The 22,745-nt window shown below is 47.9% G+C and overlaps 2 protein-coding genes and 1 long non-coding RNA gene across 6 annotated transcripts in view; 2 read left to right on the top strand and 1 right to left on the bottom strand.

Moving 5' to 3' along the window:
* The first annotated feature begins 2,001 nt into the window (after positions 1-2,001).
* LOC137858385 (uncharacterized) lies at positions 2,002-12,261 on the top strand. The gene is made up of 3 exons (XR_011097689.1): positions 2,002-4,183; positions 4,296-4,474; positions 11,453-12,261. It is a non-coding gene; the product is annotated as an uncharacterized lncRNA (long non-coding RNA).
* FZD5 (frizzled class receptor 5) lies at positions 5,727-9,658 on the top strand. Its single transcript, XM_068685991.1, has one exon. It carries the CDS (start codon positions 5,883-5,885, stop codon positions 7,611-7,613), a length of 1,731 nt encoding a protein of 576 aa, XP_068542092.1. The 5' UTR covers positions 5,727-5,882; the 3' UTR covers positions 7,614-9,658.
* A 1,040-nt stretch (positions 12,262-13,301) lies between the features above and the next one.
* The window catches only part of CCNYL1 (cyclin Y like 1), a 42,917-nt gene continuing 33,473 nt past the window's right edge, over positions 13,302-22,745 (bottom strand). For all 4 annotated transcript variants that reach the window (XM_068685995.1, XM_068685996.1, XM_068685994.1 and 1 more), the window contains 2 exons: positions 17,879-18,041; positions 13,302-15,049 (listed from right to left, as the gene is read on the bottom strand). In XM_068685995.1, the coding sequence (XP_068542096.1) occupies positions 14,933-15,049; positions 17,879-18,041 (280 nt within the window). In that variant the 3' untranslated portion in view covers positions 13,302-14,932. The remainder of the gene's footprint in view (positions 15,050-17,878; positions 18,042-22,745) is intronic.

Raw genomic sequence — 22,745 nt, 5'->3', positions numbered from 1 at the left:
TGTTAATTCTTCCTATCTGCCTAATGCCTGAATGCAAAGGTTGCTAGCAACATCCTTTCCAAAATCATTTTGACCTGTGTATTATGTTATCCTATGAATAACTCATAGAAGGAAGTAATCAAAACGTGTATAGTTCCAGCTAGTGCTAATTGCCTTTTCATCTCAGTTTCAGTCTCTTTTTACTTGTGTCCTTAATAAATGTTGATTATGCAGGGATTTAAATCTGTATCTCAACAGAATTTGATTCATTCGATGTGAATGACATGACTCACTAAGCCTTAACTCCAGATATTCCTCCAACCCTCTCTCAAGCACTTCAAGGATGTCAAAAGCACATACTGGGAATCCAAAGCGCCTGGTCTTTGCGAGAATGCCTAAAAGGTCAGAGAAAGGACATTGTTTCAGAAGTTCTCTGGCTGGGTGTTTACTCACTGATTTGTGGAAACCTGAAAACACAGCACGTGTGTATGGCACACAAGGTTTTATCCTTTTAGGGAACTACAGATGAGTACACATACAGGATAAAATTTTCAAATGATATGTGATTTTGGTTGCCTCTAATCATGGGTGGCCACTATGGCACATCATGGAGGTACCCAATCTTCAGAGGATAACTGTGCAACAATTTCTGAAAATAAAGACCCCTTACAGTTGTCTCAGGAGGGTCCAGAATCAGCGGACCTGGAAAATCTTGGGATCACAGCATCTGGAGAGGCTAGTGAAGAAAAGCAGTCCTAGTGGATGAGGTGTTTGAAATGTATTCTCGTGTATGACACTGTGTTTTCATGAAAGGACAGACTGAATTTACTCTTAACAGCAGCAGTTGCTACTGTACATTTTTCACCCATTCATAGATTTTTAAGGCCAGGAGAGACCACCCATATCCACAGGTGATCATACCAACAGCAGTTCCTTTGTAAAGGGCCAGTTCTCTTGGAAACATTCCTGTTATGACTCTCTGAAAGCATGCAGGACCGCGCTGCCTCCTGGCTGAGGTCTGCCTCTTTCCTGGCAAGCTCTTGGCACCCCAGGATTTCCGTGTCCCCCGCTCCAGGACCTCCTCCAGTCCTGTCCTCACAAGGCTTCCCAGACAGGGGGCTTTTAGACCTTTTCCATGATGGGACAGGAAACCTCCTATCTTTTCCTGATGCTGCAGGATTTCTCAGAAGTACGGGCAGCTTGCCCTATTTGGCACAAACTAGTATGTTTTGCATTGTTCTGTAATGTTGGAATTTTCCACAAAACAGAAATTTCAAGTTTTAGCCAGCTTCAGTGCATGCTGCTGGAGCATTTTCTCTGGAGGATTTTCACCTTGGCCATTACAAACTTGTATCCCAGCTCTGAACTATTTGCTACATTTTCAGCCACAGGTTCCTCCTATAACCTGTCCATCTCCTACAGATTAGAGAACTGATTAGTAATACTTTTGCCCCCAAAATAAAGGGCTGTAACTGTAATGAATTTTATTTAAATTTGAGTATAGAGCAAGCAAATAGAAATGGTTTTGAAGGTTGTGACCTGAGGCAGGGTACAGAAAGCATTATGCCAAAGCTGAACTGCTCTGAGCAGTTTCACACTGAAGGTATCTCACAGCAAAGGAGAGGGCAGGAAAATGAAACACGTTTAGAGATGGCAATGATCAAAACAGCACTAGTCTGAAGATAAAGTAAGCAATAATTAGTCTATATTATTACTTAACAAAAGCATTTAATAGCTCCCACATATGAGTTGAGGTTTTGTTTTACTCCTGTGGCCAGAGCTGAAGCTGCTGTAAGCCAGTGCTGATCTTTGCTGGGGGTGAAGCCCTGCTCCTGCTCACCTGCCAGGGAGCAGCTCCTCAAATCTGCACCAGTGCTGCACCACCACAGCCAGCATTTGCATTTTCGTGTGCCAGCCCCCAGCAGGCTACAGGACAGTGTTGACAGTCCCACCTCACATGCAAGTAGTCTCACATGCAAGTAGTCTCACATAGACGTGCCATGGTGGAAACCACACATGGCTATTAAAGTCTCCTTTGGTGGACATTCAGATCAGACAGGGCAAAATTCTGGTGGTCTGCAGGAAATGCACAGCTCTCAGCTGGGAAACAGCCTGAGCTGCTCAGACCACTAGAGGGGCCAGTGCTGGCCCCTTGGTCAAGAAAAAATCTCAGATTTCATGCTTCAGAGTTGCTCTTTTGGCATCTTTCCTGAGAGCTTGATGCATTTATAGCTATAAGCATGCAAATGGTGTGCAGTACAATCACCCTGCTTGGAAATCCCAGCAGAGCAAATTATTTAACTCTGAAAAAATCCTTGGAGTAACTGCTTTGCAATATATGGAGCGGCGAGCATTTCAGAAACAGTCTAACTATGTATTTAAACAGTCATTACTGCCTTCTGGGTAAATAACACATGTTTTTGAAATGGTCTCTATACACAATAGACACTAACACAATAAATCCTAATTGCTCTGAAGGACCCATTAGGCACTATGAGGTCAATAAATGGTAGAGGTTTTTTGAAAGTCACTCACCATGTTGTTACATACGGCACAATTTGAAAGTCCATAAATAAGTATTTGCCCAATGAAGAGTGAGGGCTTTGCCAGGGCCATACTAATTTATCATGTCAACTTCACTATGGGGACTGTTTTCAAAGGCCAATGTTAAAAAAAAAGAAAAAAAAGAAAAAAAATAAAGCAGTTGGGGGGGAGGGCAAAGGATGGTGCGATGTGTTTCAGAAGGTACGCATCTGAGAAGTTTGACGCTACAAAATGCCCACCAAGAAAACCAAGTGCAAAGTTCACTGCCTCTTCCCCATCTTGGCGTTGTGTGAATCGCCATGAGATTTGAAGAGCAGTGTGGTTGTGGTGCTGGGGGCTGGGCTGTGGGGTGGCAGGGACCTTTCCTTGCCACCCCGACCCTTTGGGCCATGGCCCCAGTCCCGCCTCTGCCTTCTGTGCGCGGTGGTGGTGGTGGCACCTTGGGACAGGAACACCCTTTCTGTGCGCCAAGCATGCCTCACAGACCCCGGTCCCAGTCCCTGTGGAGACCAACAAAGCTAATCATGTGCTTCTTATGTGCTCACATAAATAATATTAAGTAATAGTTGACAAGACCAGCAAGATGAGCTTCAAGTAAGCTGCTCTTGCCAATTTTACATTAATCTTCCTTATCTGAAGTTTTGGTTGCATTTTACAAACCAGAGCACTCCCATCAGCTGTTGGTACAATCCGTGTCACTGTTAGAAACCAGGTTTTGCATTAATTCACTCAGAAAGTGTCCAGTGCTGTGTAGCTTCTTGAATATGACTCCAATTTGGCATGGGTTTGTTTTCTTACAGTATTTTACAATGTGTAATCGTGCAGGTAGATATAAAAACAAACAGTAGTGATGCAGGTTAGGGTTTTCAAGTTTAGCAAGGCTCTCATGGTGAAAAGCATTCAAGTGATTTAAATCTGAATTCCTGTCCCCAGCCGACAGCTTTCAAATCATTTGAGCTCATGAGAAAATGCTGCCCCCCCGCTGCTGCTGCACTTGGGTAGGACTCGGGTGCCAGGGTCCTGCTGCACGTGCTGGCAGCAATTCTCTGCCTGCCCTGCCCGCTCTCAGAGCATCACCCTGTGCCTCTGCCTGCCAGGTCCCTCCAGCAGGCAGGGACCATGGTCCCTTATAGGGCCCCCGCTCTGGGTTTGGGGCTGGCAGGTTGGTCTCGGTGCCAGGGTTTGCAGTGCTGGCAGCCCAAGGCCTCATGTCTCAGGTGGGAACGCAAAGGGCTGGAAGCCGCCGCAGCCCTTGCTAAGCCGTGGTTATCAGGGGTCACTGCTAATTCAAGCAGCGCCTGAGCTAGCACGGCCTCCAGCTGGGGTGAGTGACAGGCTGCCCGCCGGCACCAGGAGCCCCGAGTCACCTCCCTCCTGGCAGCCTGGGACTTGGCAGCAGCGCAGGCAAAACCGGGATTTGCTGCGCCAAGCAAGAGGGGTTGAGGGCCAGGGTCGGCTCACGGGTTCTGTGGCAGGGCTGTGCTTCCAACCCGGCTTGGGTACAGCAAGGTCGCTGCTCCCAGCTTTGTCCCTGCCCACAGCCTGGGCTGAAAGGCTTTTTGCAGATGTCTGCTGGGTTCTCCAACAAGGGCAAGAGCAACAGCTGGCCTTTGCCAAGGAAGCTCGCTCAGCCCTTCCCTGAAGTGTTTTAAAAGCCACGGTATCCTTCACAAAAGTAGTTGGTAGCGGTAAACAGTGAATGCTGACAATAAAGTAGAGAAAGAACCAAAAGCAGAAATACTTACCATCTTCTTTCGCTTTGTTTCTACCAGAAACCACTTCATCTCAGCTGGAAATGCACCGATGAGTGGAAGGGGCGTCCGTGAGGATGCACTGCCAGCCCCTGCCCCTGCCCTTCAGGCTGGAGCCATGAGCAGGGCCAGGCCAGGCATCCGAGCAGACCTGTCTGACGTGGTGGAGCTTCATGAACGCCTCTGCACAGGGATTAAAGGTAAAGCAATTTCCTAATAATTTGTAGTTTATTAACAATGGCAGAAAGGTCTTAGGGGTGAGAAACACTTTTTCTTTTGTCTCCAGGATTTGGCACAGTAGGTTTTGTGCAGGCGCAGCGTCTGTCACTAATGGTGCTGGATGCACGTACTGCACTGTACTCTCGCGCCGTACTGTAGAGATGAATAACAAGCCCATCAACTGTACTTGCACTTACACCATATTTAATCCTGTTCTGGTTGCTCTGCTACATATTCATAAAACCAAAAAGGAAACAGAAGCACAGAGCAAGCCAACAGATGTCTACCTGTCTCTTAATTGGATTTTATGTGTCCCCAGTGTAGCAAATGCAGCATTATTTACAGCCAGGCTCTGAGAATTAGATACATCTGGAGGCGAGGCGAAACCTCAACCAGGCTACAAGGGTTGATAGATTAGCTGAAATGAAGAGCTGCCCCATTTTCCCCTTCTTATCTTCTCCCTTCCCCCCTGCGTACCTGTTACTCATTGTGTGTCAAATCAAACCAAGATATTGCCCAAGGGAATGATTATAAAAATGAAAAATACCGGCAAAACCGAGAATTTCTGCTCTTGCAGAGCTTCATCAGCGTTTTCTAATTGTACAGCAATGATGATAATAAAAAGGCTGCCCTCTGCTCTCAGCTGTAATTTGGATAATCAACTGAAAGCCGTAATGAAACTGTCTGTGATTGCTTTCTGCTGGGCTGCTAGTTCACAGAAACTCATGGTGGAGGAGAATTAAAAGTTATGACTCCTGCTACAGGGATGTGCAGTTGTGTTCAGCGGGGCACGTGACTGGTAGCGCTGTGCCGCACAGCTTCAGAGCTGCCAAAACTTGCGGCGTGCAGCCAAGTGCCAAGGGGGCTCAGCCGAGCTTTGCTTCTGCCTGTTTTACAAACCGAGCTGTCCGGCTCCCAGGCGGACAGCGCCAAACGCACGCGTGGGCACGGCGCGTGTCGGTGCGCGGCCTGCGGCTCCCGAGCCCCTCGGAGCGTGGCTGGCGCTGTGCCGCCGGCAGCCGCAGCGCGCCCGGCCCCGGGGCTGCGCTGGGGCGGCGGGGCCGGGGCCCGCCGGGGGGCGCTGCCGCGGCGGGGCGGGGGCGGCGGCGGCGGCGGGGCCGGGGGCGGCCCGGGGAGCCCGGCGGGGCGGGGCGGGGCGGGGCGGGGCGGGGCCGGGGCGGGGCCCGCGGCGCGGCGCGGTGCGGGGGCTCCCGGCCGCCCCAGAGCGCAGGTGGCGGCGGCGGCGGCGGCGGCGGCGGCGGCGCCGGTCCCGGTCCCGGTCCCGGTCCCGGTCCCGCGGGGCCCCGCTCCCGGCCCCGCTCTCGGCGCGGCGGCGGCGGCAGGGGCAGGCGCCCGGGGCATGCGGCGGCGGTAGGGAGCGCGGCGGCGATGGGCGGCCGGGCTCTGCCGGCGCCGCTGCTGCTGGGGCTGCCGCTGCTGCTGGGGCTGCCGGCGGCGGGGCGCGCCGCTTCCAAGGCGCTGGTGTGCCAGGAGATCACGGTGCCGATGTGCAAGGGCATCGGCTACAACCTCACCTACATGCCCAACCAGTTCAACCACGACACGCAGGACGAGGCCGGGCTGGAGGTGCACCAGTTCTGGCCGCTGGTGGAGATCCAGTGCTCCCCGGACCTGCGCTTCTTCCTCTGCAGCATGTACACCCCCATCTGCCTGCCTGACTACACCAAGCCGCTGCCCCCCTGCCGCTCCGTCTGCGAGCGGGCCAAGGCGGGCTGCTCGCCCATCATGCAGCAGTACGGCTTCGCCTGGCCCGAGAGGATGAGCTGCGACAGCCTGCCAGTGCTGGGGGACACCGAGGTGCTCTGCATGGGCTACAACCACACGGAGGCCACCACCTTGCCGCCTTTCTTCGGGAAGCCCACGCGCCCGGCCAAGGACGCAGCCAAAAACCTGACGCCGCTCGGTGGGCAGCGCCCCGCGGGGACAGAGTGCGGGCAGACTTGCAAGTGCAAAGCGCCGCTGATCCCCATCTCCAAGGAGTCCCATCCGCTGTACAACCGTGTAAGGACCGGGCAGGTGGCCAACTGCGCCATGCCCTGCTACCAGCCCTACTTCACCCAGGACGAGAAGACCTTCGCCACCTTCTGGATTGGCCTCTGGTCCATCCTCTGCTTCCTGTCCACCTCCACCACCGTGGCCACCTTCCTCATTGACATGGAGCGTTTCAAGTACCCTGAGCGCCCCATCATCTTCCTCTCTGCGTGCTACCTCTTTGTCTCCGTGGGCTACATCGTGCGGCTGGTGGCAGGCCATGCCAACGTGGCTTGCAACCCCGAGCACCATCACATCCACTACGAGACCACGGGCCCTGCGCTCTGCACTGTGGTCTTCCTTCTCCTCTACTTCTTCGGCATGGCCAGCTCCATCTGGTGGGTCATCCTGTCCCTCACCTGGTTCCTGGCTGCTGGCATGAAGTGGGGCAACGAGGCTATCGCTAGCTACGCGCAGTACTTCCACCTGGCTGCCTGGCTCATCCCCAGCGCCAAGTCCATAGCTGTGCTGGCACTCAGCTCTGTGGATGGTGATCCAGTGGCTGGGGTTTGCTATGTGGGCAACCAGAGCCTGGAGAACCTGCGGGGCTTCGTGCTGGCGCCGCTGGTGGTTTATCTATTCACTGGCAGCCTCTTCCTGCTGGCCGGCTTCGTCTCGCTGTTCCGCATCCGCAGCGTGATCAAGCAGGGTGGCACCAAGACCGACAAGCTGGAGAAGCTGATGATCCGCATCGGCATCTTCACTGTGCTCTACACCGTGCCTGCCACCATCGTCATCGCCTGCTACATCTACGAGCAGCACAACCGGGAGGCGTGGGAGCGGGCACAGAATTGCTCCTGCCCAGGGGACCCCCACCGCCCCAAGCCCGACTACGCTGTCTTCATGCTCAAGTACTTCATGTGCCTTGTGGTGGGCATCACCTCTGGCGTCTGGATCTGGTCTGGCAAAACGCTCGAGTCTTGGAGGCGCTTCACAGCCCGCTGCTGCCGGCCCAGGAAGCCTGTGGGTGCTGCCGCATACGGCGAGGCCAGCCCGGCGCTGGCAGGCAGGACGGTGCTGCCCAGCATGGCCTCCTACCACAAGCAGGTCCCACTGTCCCATGTGTGACCGGAGGGAGCCTCGGTGACCCCAGCCACAGAGGGTTGCAAAGACCCCGTGCCGCAGAAGAGGGAGTGGTGGCACAGCCACCCCCGTGTCCCCAGCCCCGCCGCAGCGGAGCTGCCCAGGACAGAGCACGTGTGCCCGCGGGGCACGGAGCAGCCCCAGCCCCGGGCAGGGGCAGGTAGCCCTGCGGCCTCAGGGCAGGTTGTGCTGGTACCAGGGCGCGGGGCAGAGCTGGAGCGGGCAGGGCTGGCAGTGTCCCCTGTGCCCAGGCAATGACTCGCACTGGCACTGAGCCTCTCATTGGAGCCGGGAGAGCTGGCTGGGGGGGAGAGGGGTGACCCCCGCCCTGCTGCGCCTGCATCCCCGGGCACAGCTGTGTCATGCCAGAGAGGTCTGGGGGCCCCCGGTGCAGGGCGCGGGCAGCAGGATGGGAGCAGGGCTCTGTGTCAGGAGGAGAGGGAGGGCACTGCACAGGCTGGGGGTTACACAGGCAGAGGTAGAACAGGGCTCAGCGAGGACCTGCCACCTGGCCTCCGGGATGGGCAGAGACAGGGCCCGGCTTGCTGCCACGCAGCCAGGGGCCAAGTGACCCCAGGGTCCCTTTCTCTGCATGGGTGCATTCTGGCTCCACGGGCAGGGCTGGTGCTGGGGCCACACCGGCTCCAGTGCTGTGGGAAGGGTGGGCGCTGCTCCGCGCCTCTGCGTTGGGGTGAGTTTCTGGCGTCTCCCTGGCGCTGTGCAGGCTGCCTGGGCTGAGGCGGGGGCCCCAGCACCCTGCCTGCCCGCCCGGGCACGCAGCGCAGCGGCTGAGCGTGGCAGAGCCGGCCGTGCCGGGGCGGTTGCGTTTCTGAACTGGGTTGTGTGTGCATGGGGGTTTTCCGAGGCAGACAGTCATCTGTCTTGAGAAACAGCTGGGTCCTCTAGCAGCCAGCCGATTTCAGCTCTTCTTGCTGCTTACTTGAAAGCTATGCCTCTGTCAGAGACAGCACCAGGTTCAGGAGTTACCAGTTCACTTAGGAAAGCTCAGCAGAGCACTCGTACTCCTTTCCCCCCAGCTCCACAAACCTTTTTTGCTTCCCTGGGGTTTGGCAGGAGCAGGGCACTGACAGAAGCAGTGCATGGCATTAAGCCACCATGACGGCAGGGCTTCAATAAGTAGGACGCTGAGGGGCCCTGTGTCAACCTCACGGAACAGTGGTGAGGCTGGGGGAGCTCCAGAGGCAGCAGGGGACGAGAGGTGGCTGCGGCTGGCTTCAGCCCCCCCCCGTGAAAGCACCTGAGGGATTGGTGATTCTTTTCCCCCTGCCCTAAACAGCGGTCATGTACGTAACTGCCCAGTGATTACTCGAGTTCTTTTTGCCCTCTTTCAAGCGTGGCACTGTGACCTGGCTGCTCAAGCACAGGAGAAAAGCAGCTGGCTTTGCTCCTGTGGGACAGCGTGGGTCTGAGGTTGTTCTTGACACCCTTGGACCACCTCAGTCAAGGAGCTTTCCGCCTCAGTTTAAAACCAAAGCCCAGGAAGCGAGGGGCCACTCAAATGGCACATCTACTGATAGAGGCACTGCCAAGACACTGCATGCGTGTCCCTGTGGCACTGTAGAGAGCAGCTGGTGGCACAGGGTTGGAGTACTCTGCAGAAACTTTTTAGATGCAGGTATCAGCACTCTTACAACAGAGGGCTGGCTCGCTCCAGCATGTTGCAGTACTTCAGCTTGGACAGAATTGCACCATGTTCTGTTACAAACTGTAAATAGTTGTATTATAGCCTGTTTTGTACATAGAGGAGCCGTAGTGAACTTTGATACGGGTTTGGGACAGGTGTGTTCTCAGCAGTGGGGCAGGTCAGGTGCAGAGATGCTGTGGGTAGGCTCATGTTGTTATCCCGGGCATTAAATAATTCTAACTTGATCCAATCCACGCCTCACTGGACTTGTCTCTTTCTATAGTGCCTTTTGTAGATACAGCTAAACACACACCATGCAATACAGTGAACAAAAACATGTCAAAGGTTGTGTTTTGTTTTTTTAAAGTGTAACTGACTATGTAAATCTTTAAAAAAAAAAAGAAAAAAGTCAAGGTTAGCTGCAAACTGTTGCCTGTTGAAAAATGCAAGACTAATGGCAGGTTAATATAGTCAACTTGTATTTGAACCTGGCTTCTCAGCAACAAAGCACAGGCAGGAGAGAAAGAACATTGTCTTATGCCCTATATGCTGTAGGTAATTTACATCTTGGTTTTGCGTCTTCAGTTACTGATGTTGTTCAACTTTGTTAAAATAACTGTATTATATTTTGTGAAAAGATGAAGTTTTATTCAAAGAGAAGTATAGAGATTAGTTATTTATGAGGAAAAAAAAATGTGTGTTGTTTTCTTTGCTTCTGCTAGACTAATAATTACCACAAAACCTTACTGTGGGGAAGGAGGAGGAGTGTGCCAGAGGGCTGTGTTGGTCTCCTATCAGCAGGGATCGTATGGGACTGGTGAGGCAATTGCGCTGGCACGGTGCGAGACTCACCTGCTAGGCGTGCTGAACCCCACGCAGCTCTGCCCTCGGTGTGGGGCTGTCACACACCAGCAGTGCTGGAGTGGAGGCACCCAAAAAGGCATGGTGAGTCCCAACCTGGTGGCAGCAGCCTGGCTCTGGTCTGGGCCTCAGGGCTGCTGTGCTGGCAGCAGGTGCCCATGGCCTCACTGACAGCATTTCCCTGACGGTCCAAGGTCACACCTCAGTGGTGGCAGAGGGTTAACGATCAACTTTTATTGGTGTTCTGCAGTTTGCTCAGTATCAGTCCCTCACCCCGCACTGAGATCAGGTGCTGAAGAGTTGCCCTTTGGTTCGTGCCAGGCCAAACGGATGACAGCTCTTAGGCAAGTAGGATGTTGTGTGCTGATTTAAGCATCCGTGTTGCCATCTGCTATGTACTCTCCTGTGTTGGGAAGAGCACTCCATGAGGACAGCAAGGGGTTAAGCTGGCTGCGCTGTGACTAATCGTGCAGGACTCTGCTATCTAGTTAGGTGTGTAGGCACACACGGGTCCCACCAGATAGGATCTCTTACCTGGAAGCAGCATTCCAGCGCCCAGCGATAAAACTGACGGAGAGCCGACAGCGCAGCCTGACTCACCTGATCCCGCCATGCTGGTGATCTGCTCCCCGCCCTGTGCTCAGGTACAGCCAGAACAGTCAGAGGCTGACTGAGCGAGGAGCTGAAGACACCCACCACCTGCCTCTGGAAATAGCACCCCATTGGCAGCAGCGTTACCACCTTCACATTCCAGGAAGCCTCCACGTCCTCAGCTCTTCAGTAAACAGAGGTTTGGCAGAGCTGCCATCCACTGCCACCTCAAGACAGTGTTTTCATTTCAAGCAAGGGAAGGGCCATTACTACAGGCAGCTGTTGGTGAGCCACCTGCAGGACTCTGCTCCTGCATGGCAGCACAGAGCCCACCCTGACAGCGCATATTCCATGCCCCATTTGGAAAACTCAGGCTACCCTTGAGGTAGTCACTGGCTTCCTTTGGAGTTGAATAGTGCAAACGCATCAAAAGTTCACTTACTTGGTGGTATGGGGAATGACAGTACCTGACAGCACAGGGAGCATGTGTCCTCACAAATGGGGTTCTTATATCACAGGAGCAGTAGGCAACGTGGTGGTTTCTTCTAGCAATGCCTGTCCACAGCAGCCTGAGACTTCTATGGCAAACAAACCCACGGTCAGCCACATGCATTCCTCAGCTATTAAACTCGGGGGGGTGGAGAGGGGGTATATTAGTACAGCAGTGCACTTATATTCACTTCTGTAGCGTCACACTGCATTTGGTGTGATTGCCTTTTTTTTACAGAGAACATCATGAGAAAGCCAGGCCTAAGCAATGCTGCTGCACTATTGCCCTGCAGGAACAGCAGCTCAGGACAGGGCAGCAGCCCTCCCAGTGCTGAGCTCTGAACAGGGCGGGCTGCCCACACATGGCTGCCAGCTCCACTGCGCAAGCTCTCACCTCAATTGCTCTTGTGGCCTCTTCTGCTTGCTCAGGTTAGTCTTGATGCCTATATTCTTATCCAGAAGCAATGTTCTTGACATTTATTCCATCCCTGAAGTGCCTGTCCTCTTAACTGCCAAACCCACACTGAAGTAGTTCTCATAAAATTCCCTTAGAAACAAAATACACAGTCTCCATACACAAAGGTAGAGGCCTGCTGAATCCCAAGGGCCAGATGTAGCCCAGAAATAGTGATTTGCTCCCCATATGGACAACAAACACACAATGCTTGTATTATGCTTGATGGGCCACGATGTAGCTACTGTCTAAGCAAACTATTTTCCTACCATTTGAGGAGTACTACCCTGGAACTGAATGCAGCCAGAGGTTAGCTCACCACAGATTAAATATTATTCAGCTGTTGGGTAGCAAGAAACAAGCGTTCCTGTCACAAGATACGTCATTCCTGTAGGTGAACAGAAGGAGCAGAGGTAGGTAATATTCACTTTAATCCTACTATGATTATAATTTTTATTTTGCCTTTGTAAGAACAGAACTGCCAACATTAAGAATAGCAGAAGTTACAAGGTATCTCCCCACGCCAGTTCAGCTCACAACAGACCCACCTAAATAGAATTCTCTCTGAAACAGTATCACTGTTCTTCCTCTCAAGTGCGTTCTGTAAGTTTTACTTCTTATTGGTTACTGAAGAAATGCTGTAGGTTTGTTTTCCAGGCTCTCTTTCAGACAGACCAGAATGTTAAAATGTTAAACGGAATTGCTGTTCTCCCTTCTCTTAAGAGGTCATGTAGTAGTTGAGCTCTATTTAGTATCTGCTGAGCAGATCAAAATCCTATTGACTAAGTGCTCTGGGCTAAGCTACAGAAAAACTGGAGCCAGTTAAGGCTCTAGACAAAATTAAGTTATAAGCAGCAGCCTCCTGGAAGACAGGATGCAGAAGCAGCTGTCAGCTTGAGTCGTCATTTACCTGCCAGCCAGATCAGCAGGAAGAGCCTTCATCTCCTTTGGCAAAAAGGTAAAGGGCCTGCCACGAGTCTCCTGCACACCTTGGAGCGGAATGGCTGTATCTGCAGAAACCACGTGCCAGCCCGCAGTGAAGTGAATCCAGACTGACCTCACAAAGTTGAAGTCATCTGGCAGTGCTAAGGAAAGAAAAGCTCATTAGCAATTAGGTCACAAGTCAATCCAGGAGTTGGTCACTCGTAGCTTCCAATTTAGCACTCCTCAAGGGAGGACTTAAAAACATAAAATCACCTCCAGACAGATTCACCCTACTTAAAGGTCATTTATGTGCAAAGAAACTGTCAGTGATTAGTTACTGGAGCAGCCTGAGCCCAGTTCCAAGTGGAAGCGATGCAGGGGAATAGCTGGGCAGCTTCATAAGGCTCCTGCCACTCCTTCAGCTGAAGCCAGCTGCCAGGGCCCTGCCTGATGCTGCAGACTGAGCACTTCACAGTTGCCAAATGACCTCTGCTGCCGGCTCCAGAGACGTTCACAAGTAACTGCAGTAAAATGAACACAGGGTGCTGGTACTGGGAAAGGGGAAGGCCCTAATGCACACCACTGATTTTCCCCCCCCCCCCTCCCCCTCCCCAGCTTTTTCCGTAACTTGAAAGAAACTGCACAGCACCAAATACTTGTGAGGGGAATGAAATCAGACAACTGTACAGAACACACATTTACCTTTAACTTTAATTAAAATAGAGTTTATTAGCTTTTCTTTTAATACAAACATGAGAAAGGAAAACCACCTGAAGATGTAGCATTATTTTCAAAATTGAATTGTGATCAATACCTGAAGTGCCAAGTTCCATGGATTTGAGAGCCAGGGGCTGGCATATTTGCATACCACAAGAGACTTTATGCATCATTTTAACAGTTGAGTGCAGCCAAACCGACTGCACTCAGACATCCCCACTCTCAAAAGCGTATGGACTTGCTATTCAGTGTAAGTTTCTGGACCTTGGCTGGAAGAGGAAGTGCACAGAAACCGTGCCATTTGGAGGGAGATCTGCTCCTAGGACAAACTGCCTAGAATCTATTTGGATCCAAGAAGGGAAGATATTACAAAGACTTGTAACAGGAAGAGTCTAATAATACTTATCCTGTTTAGAGTTCAGGTTCAGAGCCTGATAGTGAGGTCCCATTCCAAAGTCTCAGAAGGAACAAAACCCAAGAGCAGTTGCACAAGATAAAATTCACTTTAGGGGGAAAAAAAGTTTTAAAGAAATATTTTTGACAATTATAAACTGAACTTTTTTTTTTTTTTAAATCTACCCTGTTAGGTAGTCCAGGATTCTCAAACTCATTACTGTCTTGTTATGAATATAAATCCCTCCCAAGAAACAAATACTCAAGGAGAGCCAGATGGATGCACAATATCAGCTTTAGGAACTCCACTGTATATAGCACAAGAGATCTGCAGTAGAACTCGAGAAGCAGTGCTGCACACATGCCATTTACCACTGGATTGCTACACTGTTTGGGATGGTGATGATGTTTCCAGACCAACTTTCTCATTCAATGCCTCAGAAAAATATACAGATTGCGTCTCTTCCGGAGCAATAATAAGTATTAGAAAATGAGAGAAGCACCATAATTCACAAGAAATGCAGCATGGACCCTATATATTTTAACAATACATAAAACCATCTCTCTGCCCCCAGACAAAACATTCAAAGTCTTTTGACAATCTTTACCGGAGTGAAGTTGGTGCAGAGCTGGGATTCCTTCCTGCTGTGCAGCTTCTTGGTTACGAACAGATCACCAATAATAGCAGCTTTTAGTAGCCAAACCAGGGAAAAAACCATCAACACATGTCTATGCTATTGTTTTCAGCTCCAGAGTGGCTTTATACTTTAAAGAGTCCCATTTTCTGTTTTGTTTTTGTTAACACTGCATTTGCCTGAAATACAAATGCAGTGAGACTCTGGATGACAGGGGAGAGGAGGGAAGAACATTGTAACTATAGTCATGTGGTTAGTGTTTAACTTCTAAAATTTAAAACTACTTATTATTAAAAACCTCAAGAGTTCACAGCTATAGGCCTACATAGTAAGCAAACATCTGTGGGGAAAAGATGGAGAGAAGTTTGTTTTTGCACCTCTGGATAAATTAAAAGGAGGAGAGAGTTGATTTGATAAAGGTCTTGTCTTTTGCACCAAGTATGCTCCTCAAGCTCTGGGCTCCCTTGGCTAATTTTACCCCTCCTCTCCTCCTTTTGCTGGAAGACACCATCACCGCTGGCTTGTGTGCATGGAGTGGTGGTATTCCTCCGATTGATATGGATGCTGGTTCATGGTGCTGCACCTTTCTCTCTCCTCAGGAGAGGATGGCATTAGAACGGCGGATACCAACTAAATTATCAGCACTGAAAGATCGTCTCATAGCAGCTTTTGACAAGTCTTTGTATTTATCTTCACACAGCCGGGAGATAGCCTAGGTATCATGTTCAGAAACAAAAACAAAAATACACATTAGAAAAACTGGAACATTTCAAGGAAGCTTTTACAAGTGTCATACCAACACAGCAGGCACCCTGTAGCTGTGACTTTTTTTTTTTTAAAACAAGAATGACAGTAAATAAGAACTACTTTGGAGGGAAAATATTGTGGGGGTCCCTCCCCATGCTAACAAGAATCCTATCCATCTGGAATTAAGACATTAGAAAGGTGAGTGGTTTCCATATCTGAGTATCTTCATTCATCTGCCAGTCTCATTACCTAATGGCAAACTTGGATTCATTTCAGACTTACAAGTTTGTGCAAGTTATGTACAGAAGCGCACACAGTAGCTAGGTCTAGTGTTTAGGTTTTTAACAGCACAAAAATGCATATAGCAAAATTTTCTCATTTATGAGAGAAAAGGCTCAAGCTAAAATGGTTTCTGCACTTCCTCAAGTACCTTGCCCTTGGCCACTCAGTGAAAACAAAGCTGTATGAGGACCTCTAGTTTTGCCCTTACTTTCTCTACGCCTTCTTCCCCAAGCTGCTCTTCCCAAGATCACTCACGTGATCAGGTCAAGAAGGGAGGGCAGCCCACTGCTCAATGGCACAGCAATAGCCATGACACTAACACAGCTATTAAATACCAGCACGTGTGGACAACTTAATATTTAATGGCTTTTTCAGCCACTTACTGGCTTACCTCTTCTCTGCTATTTCAAGCAGCTTTTAGTCCGGTGCAGCTTTTCTAGTATCAAGCCAAATTATTTCAATTCTAGTAACACAATTGTCCAGAAAATAAATAACGTGTATCCTCCCCATAAAGTCTATTTCTGATTGAAGCTTTCAGACATGATCAATGCAAACAAGTAAGGATGCCAGCAATAAAAGGCTGAACTGAATTTCAGTTCTGAACATTTACTTCCATTAATTATTTACCATCTAGCACCAGATGAACTTTCAGAGTCCTGCAATAAGCTACAAGCCTACACCTTCCCTTTAAGGCAGAACCCATTCAGCACAGCCAAGTGTTCTGGAAGTTCAAAAGGTGAAAAGCACTCTGAGCATGAATAAACTCTTAAGTGTATTTTAAAATAATTATTTACATTTATTTCTGCCGACCTTCTGGAGGCATGCATTTGGCTCAAGAGTGGCATTCTTTGAGACACTGGCTGTATGAGCTCCCAGTGCAAGACCAGACAGACTCTCCATCCTGTTCTAATGCTAGCACATCAATCATAAGGCAACCTGTGTTGACATATTTAGCCCCAGTCACCCACATGTTGTAAATCAGTTTTCAGTCCCTGGAATACTAATTCACTGCTTCATAAGGGCTCCTATCAGCTTCTCATGTGCTTCTAACAGAAAGGTAGAATTAAAAAGAAGTTTAGCAAATGGTTTAAATATTTATCATGTTTCAGAATTAGAAATCAAAATGCCCTCTGTGTGTTAGTAGGTGTGTTATGGCAAATCACACACCATGCTGAAAATTACTCTGGTTTTAAAATACCAAGCTCCCAAATGCTAGCAAAGAAGAAACAAAACAGGCTCACAATCTGTAAATCATCCACTTATGCCATAGGCACTGAGCAGTTCAGTAAACAATTTCCTGTGGAATATGAACTGCCCTACAACCACATTTACAATTAGTGACAGTGTTAGCTTAAAGTGCAAGTAACAAGGGTGAGACAAAGCAGAAGAGCTGCATTGCTTAACTTTAAATAAAGGAATTTGTAGACATATCATACCTATCATTCCAAAGGACCAGGAGGGATCACACTTATTCCCAAAGTTCAACCACTTTGGGATGAAATAAAAAAAAAAAGGCACTTGGCAGAATTATTGGGGGTGGACAATAGACAAGAATACCATAGCACACCCCTTTTTGAAAGGGGTTATGGTATCAGTGTACACAGGGCCTGCATTAATGCCTTTGTTGAAAGGTCAACAAAACAACATGCACAGTCATCAATTAAACCTGGACAGATGAAAGGTTGCACTGATCCAACAAGAAATTTTGCCTGGGAACCCAGGTAGTTTAGATATTTTCAAAGTATCGTATATATATTCACCAACAAGGAATAAAGTCTGACACTGGAAAAGGTCTTCAAAACAAGCCTTCGTATGAAGGAATGCTGTGGGGACTTGCAGCAGGGCAGCCTTCTCCATTTAGCAAAAAGGGTCAGTAATCTATATTTATACTCCTCTGGACATGCTGAAGTACTCCTAAGAAGCAGCTATTCCAAAAGTTTGTCTTAAAGCAACATTTCTTTGGAAATGTGAGGTTCTAAAGATTGCGAAAAGAAACATACTATTTCTGCAGCTGCCCCCCTAACAAATGGTTTATTAAACCATGAGAGCAGTAAGAGCACTCCCTCTAAATTTAAAAGCAGCTGTGCAGTGGGATGCAGTGGGAAACCTTCAGCTGGTAGTATTTAGAAAGGTCCAAGTGTGACTGTCTCTAGGTGCTTGGAATACTGACTGTGACCAGGGAAGAACAGACAATCCATTACATATGACACTAATCCTTTCACTCTTCAGTAGCCTAGCTGAACTACAGTTCCAAAAATCCATTTTATTTAGTGATCTGCTAGACTTCCATGATCTCTTTTCCCTTCCCTTCCTCAGGATACTAGTTTAGCCTAGGTATGATTTTAAAAGCGCTAACTGTAGTTATAAAGGGGTTAAATTAGCCTGTAATAGTAATACACTAATCTAAAAGCTTTTTAGTTTTTCTAACCGCCACTTAATATGATTAGCAACAGATGCTTACTACACACGCGCACACACACAGTCCCCTGCTCAGCCAACCTCAGACCATTACCTCCAGTTTCTGTGCTCTCTCTTTACTAAGAGGCTCCAGCAGAAAGCTCAGGTTATTGTCATCTGCTAGGGAGCGGAGATCGAAGTAGTATTTGGCATAAACACTGGCAGGAACATTGATATTAAACTGCAGTAGCTCCAAGAAGTGTCTTTCCATCTCATTCCTAGGAGGCAGAAAACAAAGGAAAAAAAGATTGTTTCAGCTGGCAGAAAATTCTGAAGAGACCTCAAGCTAGTTTTTAAAACCAGTAACTTTGAAATAGTCATCGAGAGGCCTGCATTATTAGTTTCAAGAGACAGTTCATTCACTGGTGCTCAAAACAAGGTGCAGCTTTTGAGTCCTGGCACCTTCAGCTAAGAGAGAAAGGTAGTGCCCTGTCGTGCACTCGCTCGGCTGACCAGGAGGCTCATTCTTCGGAGTTCCATTAGTGCAGCTGTACAATTCATGCGCCATTCTCACTCTCTTGTACGGCCCCACACTATAGTGATCAGATGAAAGGAATGATGTATGCTGTTTATTAGCTCTGAAGAACTTGCAGACATTTTCACCAGGCTGATAACAGGAAGGGGGTTTATTGAAGTAGAGGCGAACTAACAAAAGGAGTAGGCAGATCACCACGGCAACAAATGGATCTATGAAGAGCTGCTGCTATTATCTCACAGAAAAAAGCCTCTTGAAGCAACATGGATTCATCTCCAATAAATAAATAAATAAGCAGCATTAGGTGGGAGAAGGAATTTTCTCCTCAATAGCATTAGGCAGGATAACAAAGTACTGTGTCAAAGGGCACTGTCCAGTTTTTACTCACTCGTCTATTTTCACTGGGCAAAATATTTGGAGGAAAGTGGGGAAAGAGCTGTGACAGAAAAAGAAGGCTGTTTCAGCTACTGTACCATGGTCAAGTATATCAGAGATGTTCTACAGAGGAAAAACTTATTTTAAATAAACAAATCAACCTGGGAGAACCGGGTGGTACCCAAACCAAGCAATTCAGTTCAACACTAAGTCACGGCGACTGTTCCTACTGGCAACAGACCTTTATCTATAGGATGTAGCAACTGTGTAAGTCAAGTGTAAATACACCAGGAGATAACGTTGCACAAATTCAGTGCCAAGGCTGTTCTTGCTTTTTGGGAGCTTTTAAAATTGATGTTTTACCTGTCAGGGAAGAAATAAATGAAGGAATCATCCAGGTTGTGTCCTGTATTGGATGGTGGGTCTCAATATCAATAGCAGCTTTGTGCTTGTTTCTAGCACAGTGGACTTGAGCACCATTGAACCTAGTGCCAAAATTAATTTCCTGTTCATATGGTCATAAGCCTATAGAAATGTAAATCAGATAATGTTTTGATGATCAGCTGATCAGAGCTTGATTTACCCTGTGAATAAATGCTCTTCACTGCCCCTTTTGTACTCACTACACTAATACATTTTAATTGTATAAAAATACAATTCTTCATTGGATTAACAAGACTATTAATAGTGGTTTAAAACCTGGAAAAGCATAATGCCCATGTGTTTTCTGTGCCTTATTTACAAATATATGTAGCTGAAAGAATGAACAGCATGTGTCCCCTTAACAAGCAATCACAGCAAGATTAGCAGCTGCACAGTTAATTTTTCAGTGATTATGGATTCACTCTCATCAAAGCAAGCAAGTTTTGACAAAGGATGACTTCCAAATATCAGTTTAATTCCCTTTGATTTTTTCCCCCTTTAGAAGTAAACAAGCAAAACCAAAACAGGCCCCCCCGAAACAAACAAACAAACAAATAAAAAAACAACAAAACACACGAAGAACACCACAACCAAAAAGACATTTTCAGTTAAAAACAAACACACACAAACTTTGCTTTGGACAAAGGAGAAAGGGCTTGTAGTAGGAAAAAAAGAAGATGAGCATTTTATCTATCTTGAGTGGAAGGAAGCTAAGGCAAACTAATTCATCTGTGACTCATGAGGCCAGTAGCACACATTCTTTAGCAAATCACAGAATCATGAATGGTTTTGGTTGAAAGGTACCTTAAAGATCATCTGATTCCAGTCCCACTGCCATGGGCAGGAACACCTCCCAGCAGACCAAGTTGCCCAAAGCCCCATCCAGCCTGCCCTTGAACACCTCCAGGGGTGGGGGCATCCACAGCTTTTCTGGGCAACCTGTGCCAGTGCCTCACCACCCTGTGACTGAAGAATTTATTTGTAATGTCTAGTCTAAATCTCTCCTCTTTTAGTTTAAAATCATTCCCCCATGCCCCATCACTCCACTCCCTGACAAAGCATCTTTTTCTACCTTTCCTGTAGGCCCCCTTTAGGTATTAGAAGGCCGCTGCTGTAAGGTCTCCTTGAGGGCTTTTTTGTTGGGGCTGAACTCAGCCTGTCTCCATAGGAGAGGGACTCCAGCCCTCTGATTATCCTCGTAGCCCTCCTCTGGGCTTGTTCCAATATGTCCATGTCCTTCTTGTGCTGAGGACCTCAGAGTTGAACACAGGGCTCCAGATTTGCTCTCACGAGAGCAAACTTTAATACACAAGTGGTTTCTCTGACAGCCACACAGCTTGCTGCTAGCAGAGAGTTGTGAGGCAAGGCTGCAGAATGCATGTCTGTAAGCAGCAAGGGTGTGTTTGGTAAGGATGGGCTGCACCTACCCTGCCTTTAGAAGAGGGGGCTGCCTGTGGTCCCTTGGCTTGTGTGTATGTACAGGTGTTTACATACACAGATGCACATGCATGCAAGCTGATTGACCTGAAACTGATAAAAATCCTTTTGCCAGTTTCAGACTGGTATAAATCCCAGGCTTGACTTGCAGTGGCTAAACAAGAGTATGCATTAGGTTAGTAAGATCATTCTAGGTATTTCAAGCAGAGGAAAATTCACAAACAAAACTTGCTAGCAGTCCCTGTAGACAGACCTTTACTGCAACAGGAATGACCCACCTCGTAGAGTCTACAAGTGACCTGTAGTTCAGGAGCTGCTGGGGTTTGGTGCAATTTTCCCACCACCACACACACACCCCTGACAGCGTCATCAACCATCTCCAATGTTAGAATGCAACTGTGCCTGACATCTTTTGCCAACTTTTCTCTCAGAAATGCTTCTACTCAGAATAACTACTGTTCACCATCAGGTAGCTAGTTTAAAGAATATAGTGTTATAAGCTTAAAACTCAGTTTTGCTGACTAGTCTAAGCACTTTGCCAAGGTCCTGATTGTGGTGATGTTGCCCAATCCAGGAACAGTGAGCTCTGCCCAGCTGTATCAGCACAGGGCCTAGCTGGACACCCCAGCCACTATCAGAAAGGGGTTGTGCAGTTTCTGCCCACATCTAAATTCAAAGGTCCAAATCATTTGGAATGAGAAGAGATTACAAAATTCCCATCCTCAAACTGGGGAGGAAAAAAACACCTAATTTTTTTTTTTTTTCCCCCCAGCACCATCACTGCTTTGAAAATGTAAGTACTGACAATTTCAGGAGACCCAGCACTGGCAATAGAGAATAAACATCCTGCTTGTTACAGATATTTTCAGTGCTATCAATTTGATTTGTCCTAAATAGGGCTAGAAGAAGGGACATCAAAAAGAGCAAGATGTATACTCCAGCACTCCTAGCATCGCTGACCCCACTTCAGCCATCTCAGAGTTATTTGCAGCAGTGCTTCAAGTATGTTCCTCAGATAGACGAGCACTCTGAGCCAGGTTGAGTGAAGATGTACACTGTATAAAATCACTAATTATGCTTTCCAGAAAGCAGGCTGGCACAGCCCTGCTTTTGGAGACAAAGAACTCTCAGGCAAGGGGTATGCATAAAACAAGATACTATGTTTGCTGTTGATATTTGCAAAACAAAATAATTTGAAACACAAAAACTGTTTCATTGAAACAAACTCTTCTATTTTTAGATATTTCCTACCCCTCTCCCCCCCCAAAAAAAGCAACCTAAAAGGAACAAATCTGCATATTCCTCCTACTAAAGGAATTTATCCTAGATAGATATTTACTTACTGTATTTTAAACATTAGCTCTACGCTGAATCCAGGAAAGAAAGCTTTGGGCAAGAACAGAGTATTTAACTTAAGTAGCCTACTAGTGCTGTGTATTAACTGCTACCACCTCAGTGTTCTCTTGTACTAGAACTGGCTTTTACTACATAAGCCTGGACACAGTCACAGCACAACAGCATGACGGAACTCAGAAAAGGACAGAGCATTTCACAAAGTTTATTAAAGCCAGAAAGCGTGATACGAAGCTAGCTTTCTAGGATTTCTACCACCATGATAAAGAAAATGCAGGAGATTGGCTAGAAGAACTAGAAGTGTTGACATCTCTAAGCTTTCACAAAGAGCTTCGCAAGAAGGAATTTAACAGAAATCTTATGGGTCAAATCTGCTCCACATAAACACACCTCCAGCCTGTAGCGTGGGCCCACAGCCACAAGGATGAACATCCTCTGAAACTGCAGGGTTTAAAGCTGAGTGCAGCAGGAAAAGAGAATGGATTCAAAATTTTTGAAAAAATGATCCAGGATTGGAGACAAGATTGTATACAAGAAACAGCTTTACGTAAACAAGGAGTGGTAAGACTGAGAAATTTGTTCTCAGCAATGTAGGCAAGTTTATGAATTCACCCAAAGAGGAAGACCTGTAGCAGCAGCTAGATGCAACACACGGAGCAATAGATACCAACAGAAATGACACCTGTCTGCCACCTTGAAATACTTAAATGTTTGCTCCTACATCTAGCCAAAGCCTAAGTCACAAGTGACAACTTACCTTGCAATTTTTCAAATTCTAAAACACAATAGGCAAGGAACAAGTTTAGTTCTAACAGTTTTTTTTTTTCCCAGAAAGACTATTGGTAAGAATAAATGTAGG

The sequence above is a fragment of the Anas acuta genome, chromosome 6 (genome assembly GCF_963932015.1).
Source record: "Anas acuta chromosome 6, bAnaAcu1.1, whole genome shotgun sequence".
NCBI lineage: Eukaryota > Metazoa > Chordata > Aves > Anseriformes > Anatidae > Anas > Anas acuta.
Note: the sequence above shows the minus strand (reverse complement) of the source record. Positions and strands in the feature narration are given on the sequence as shown.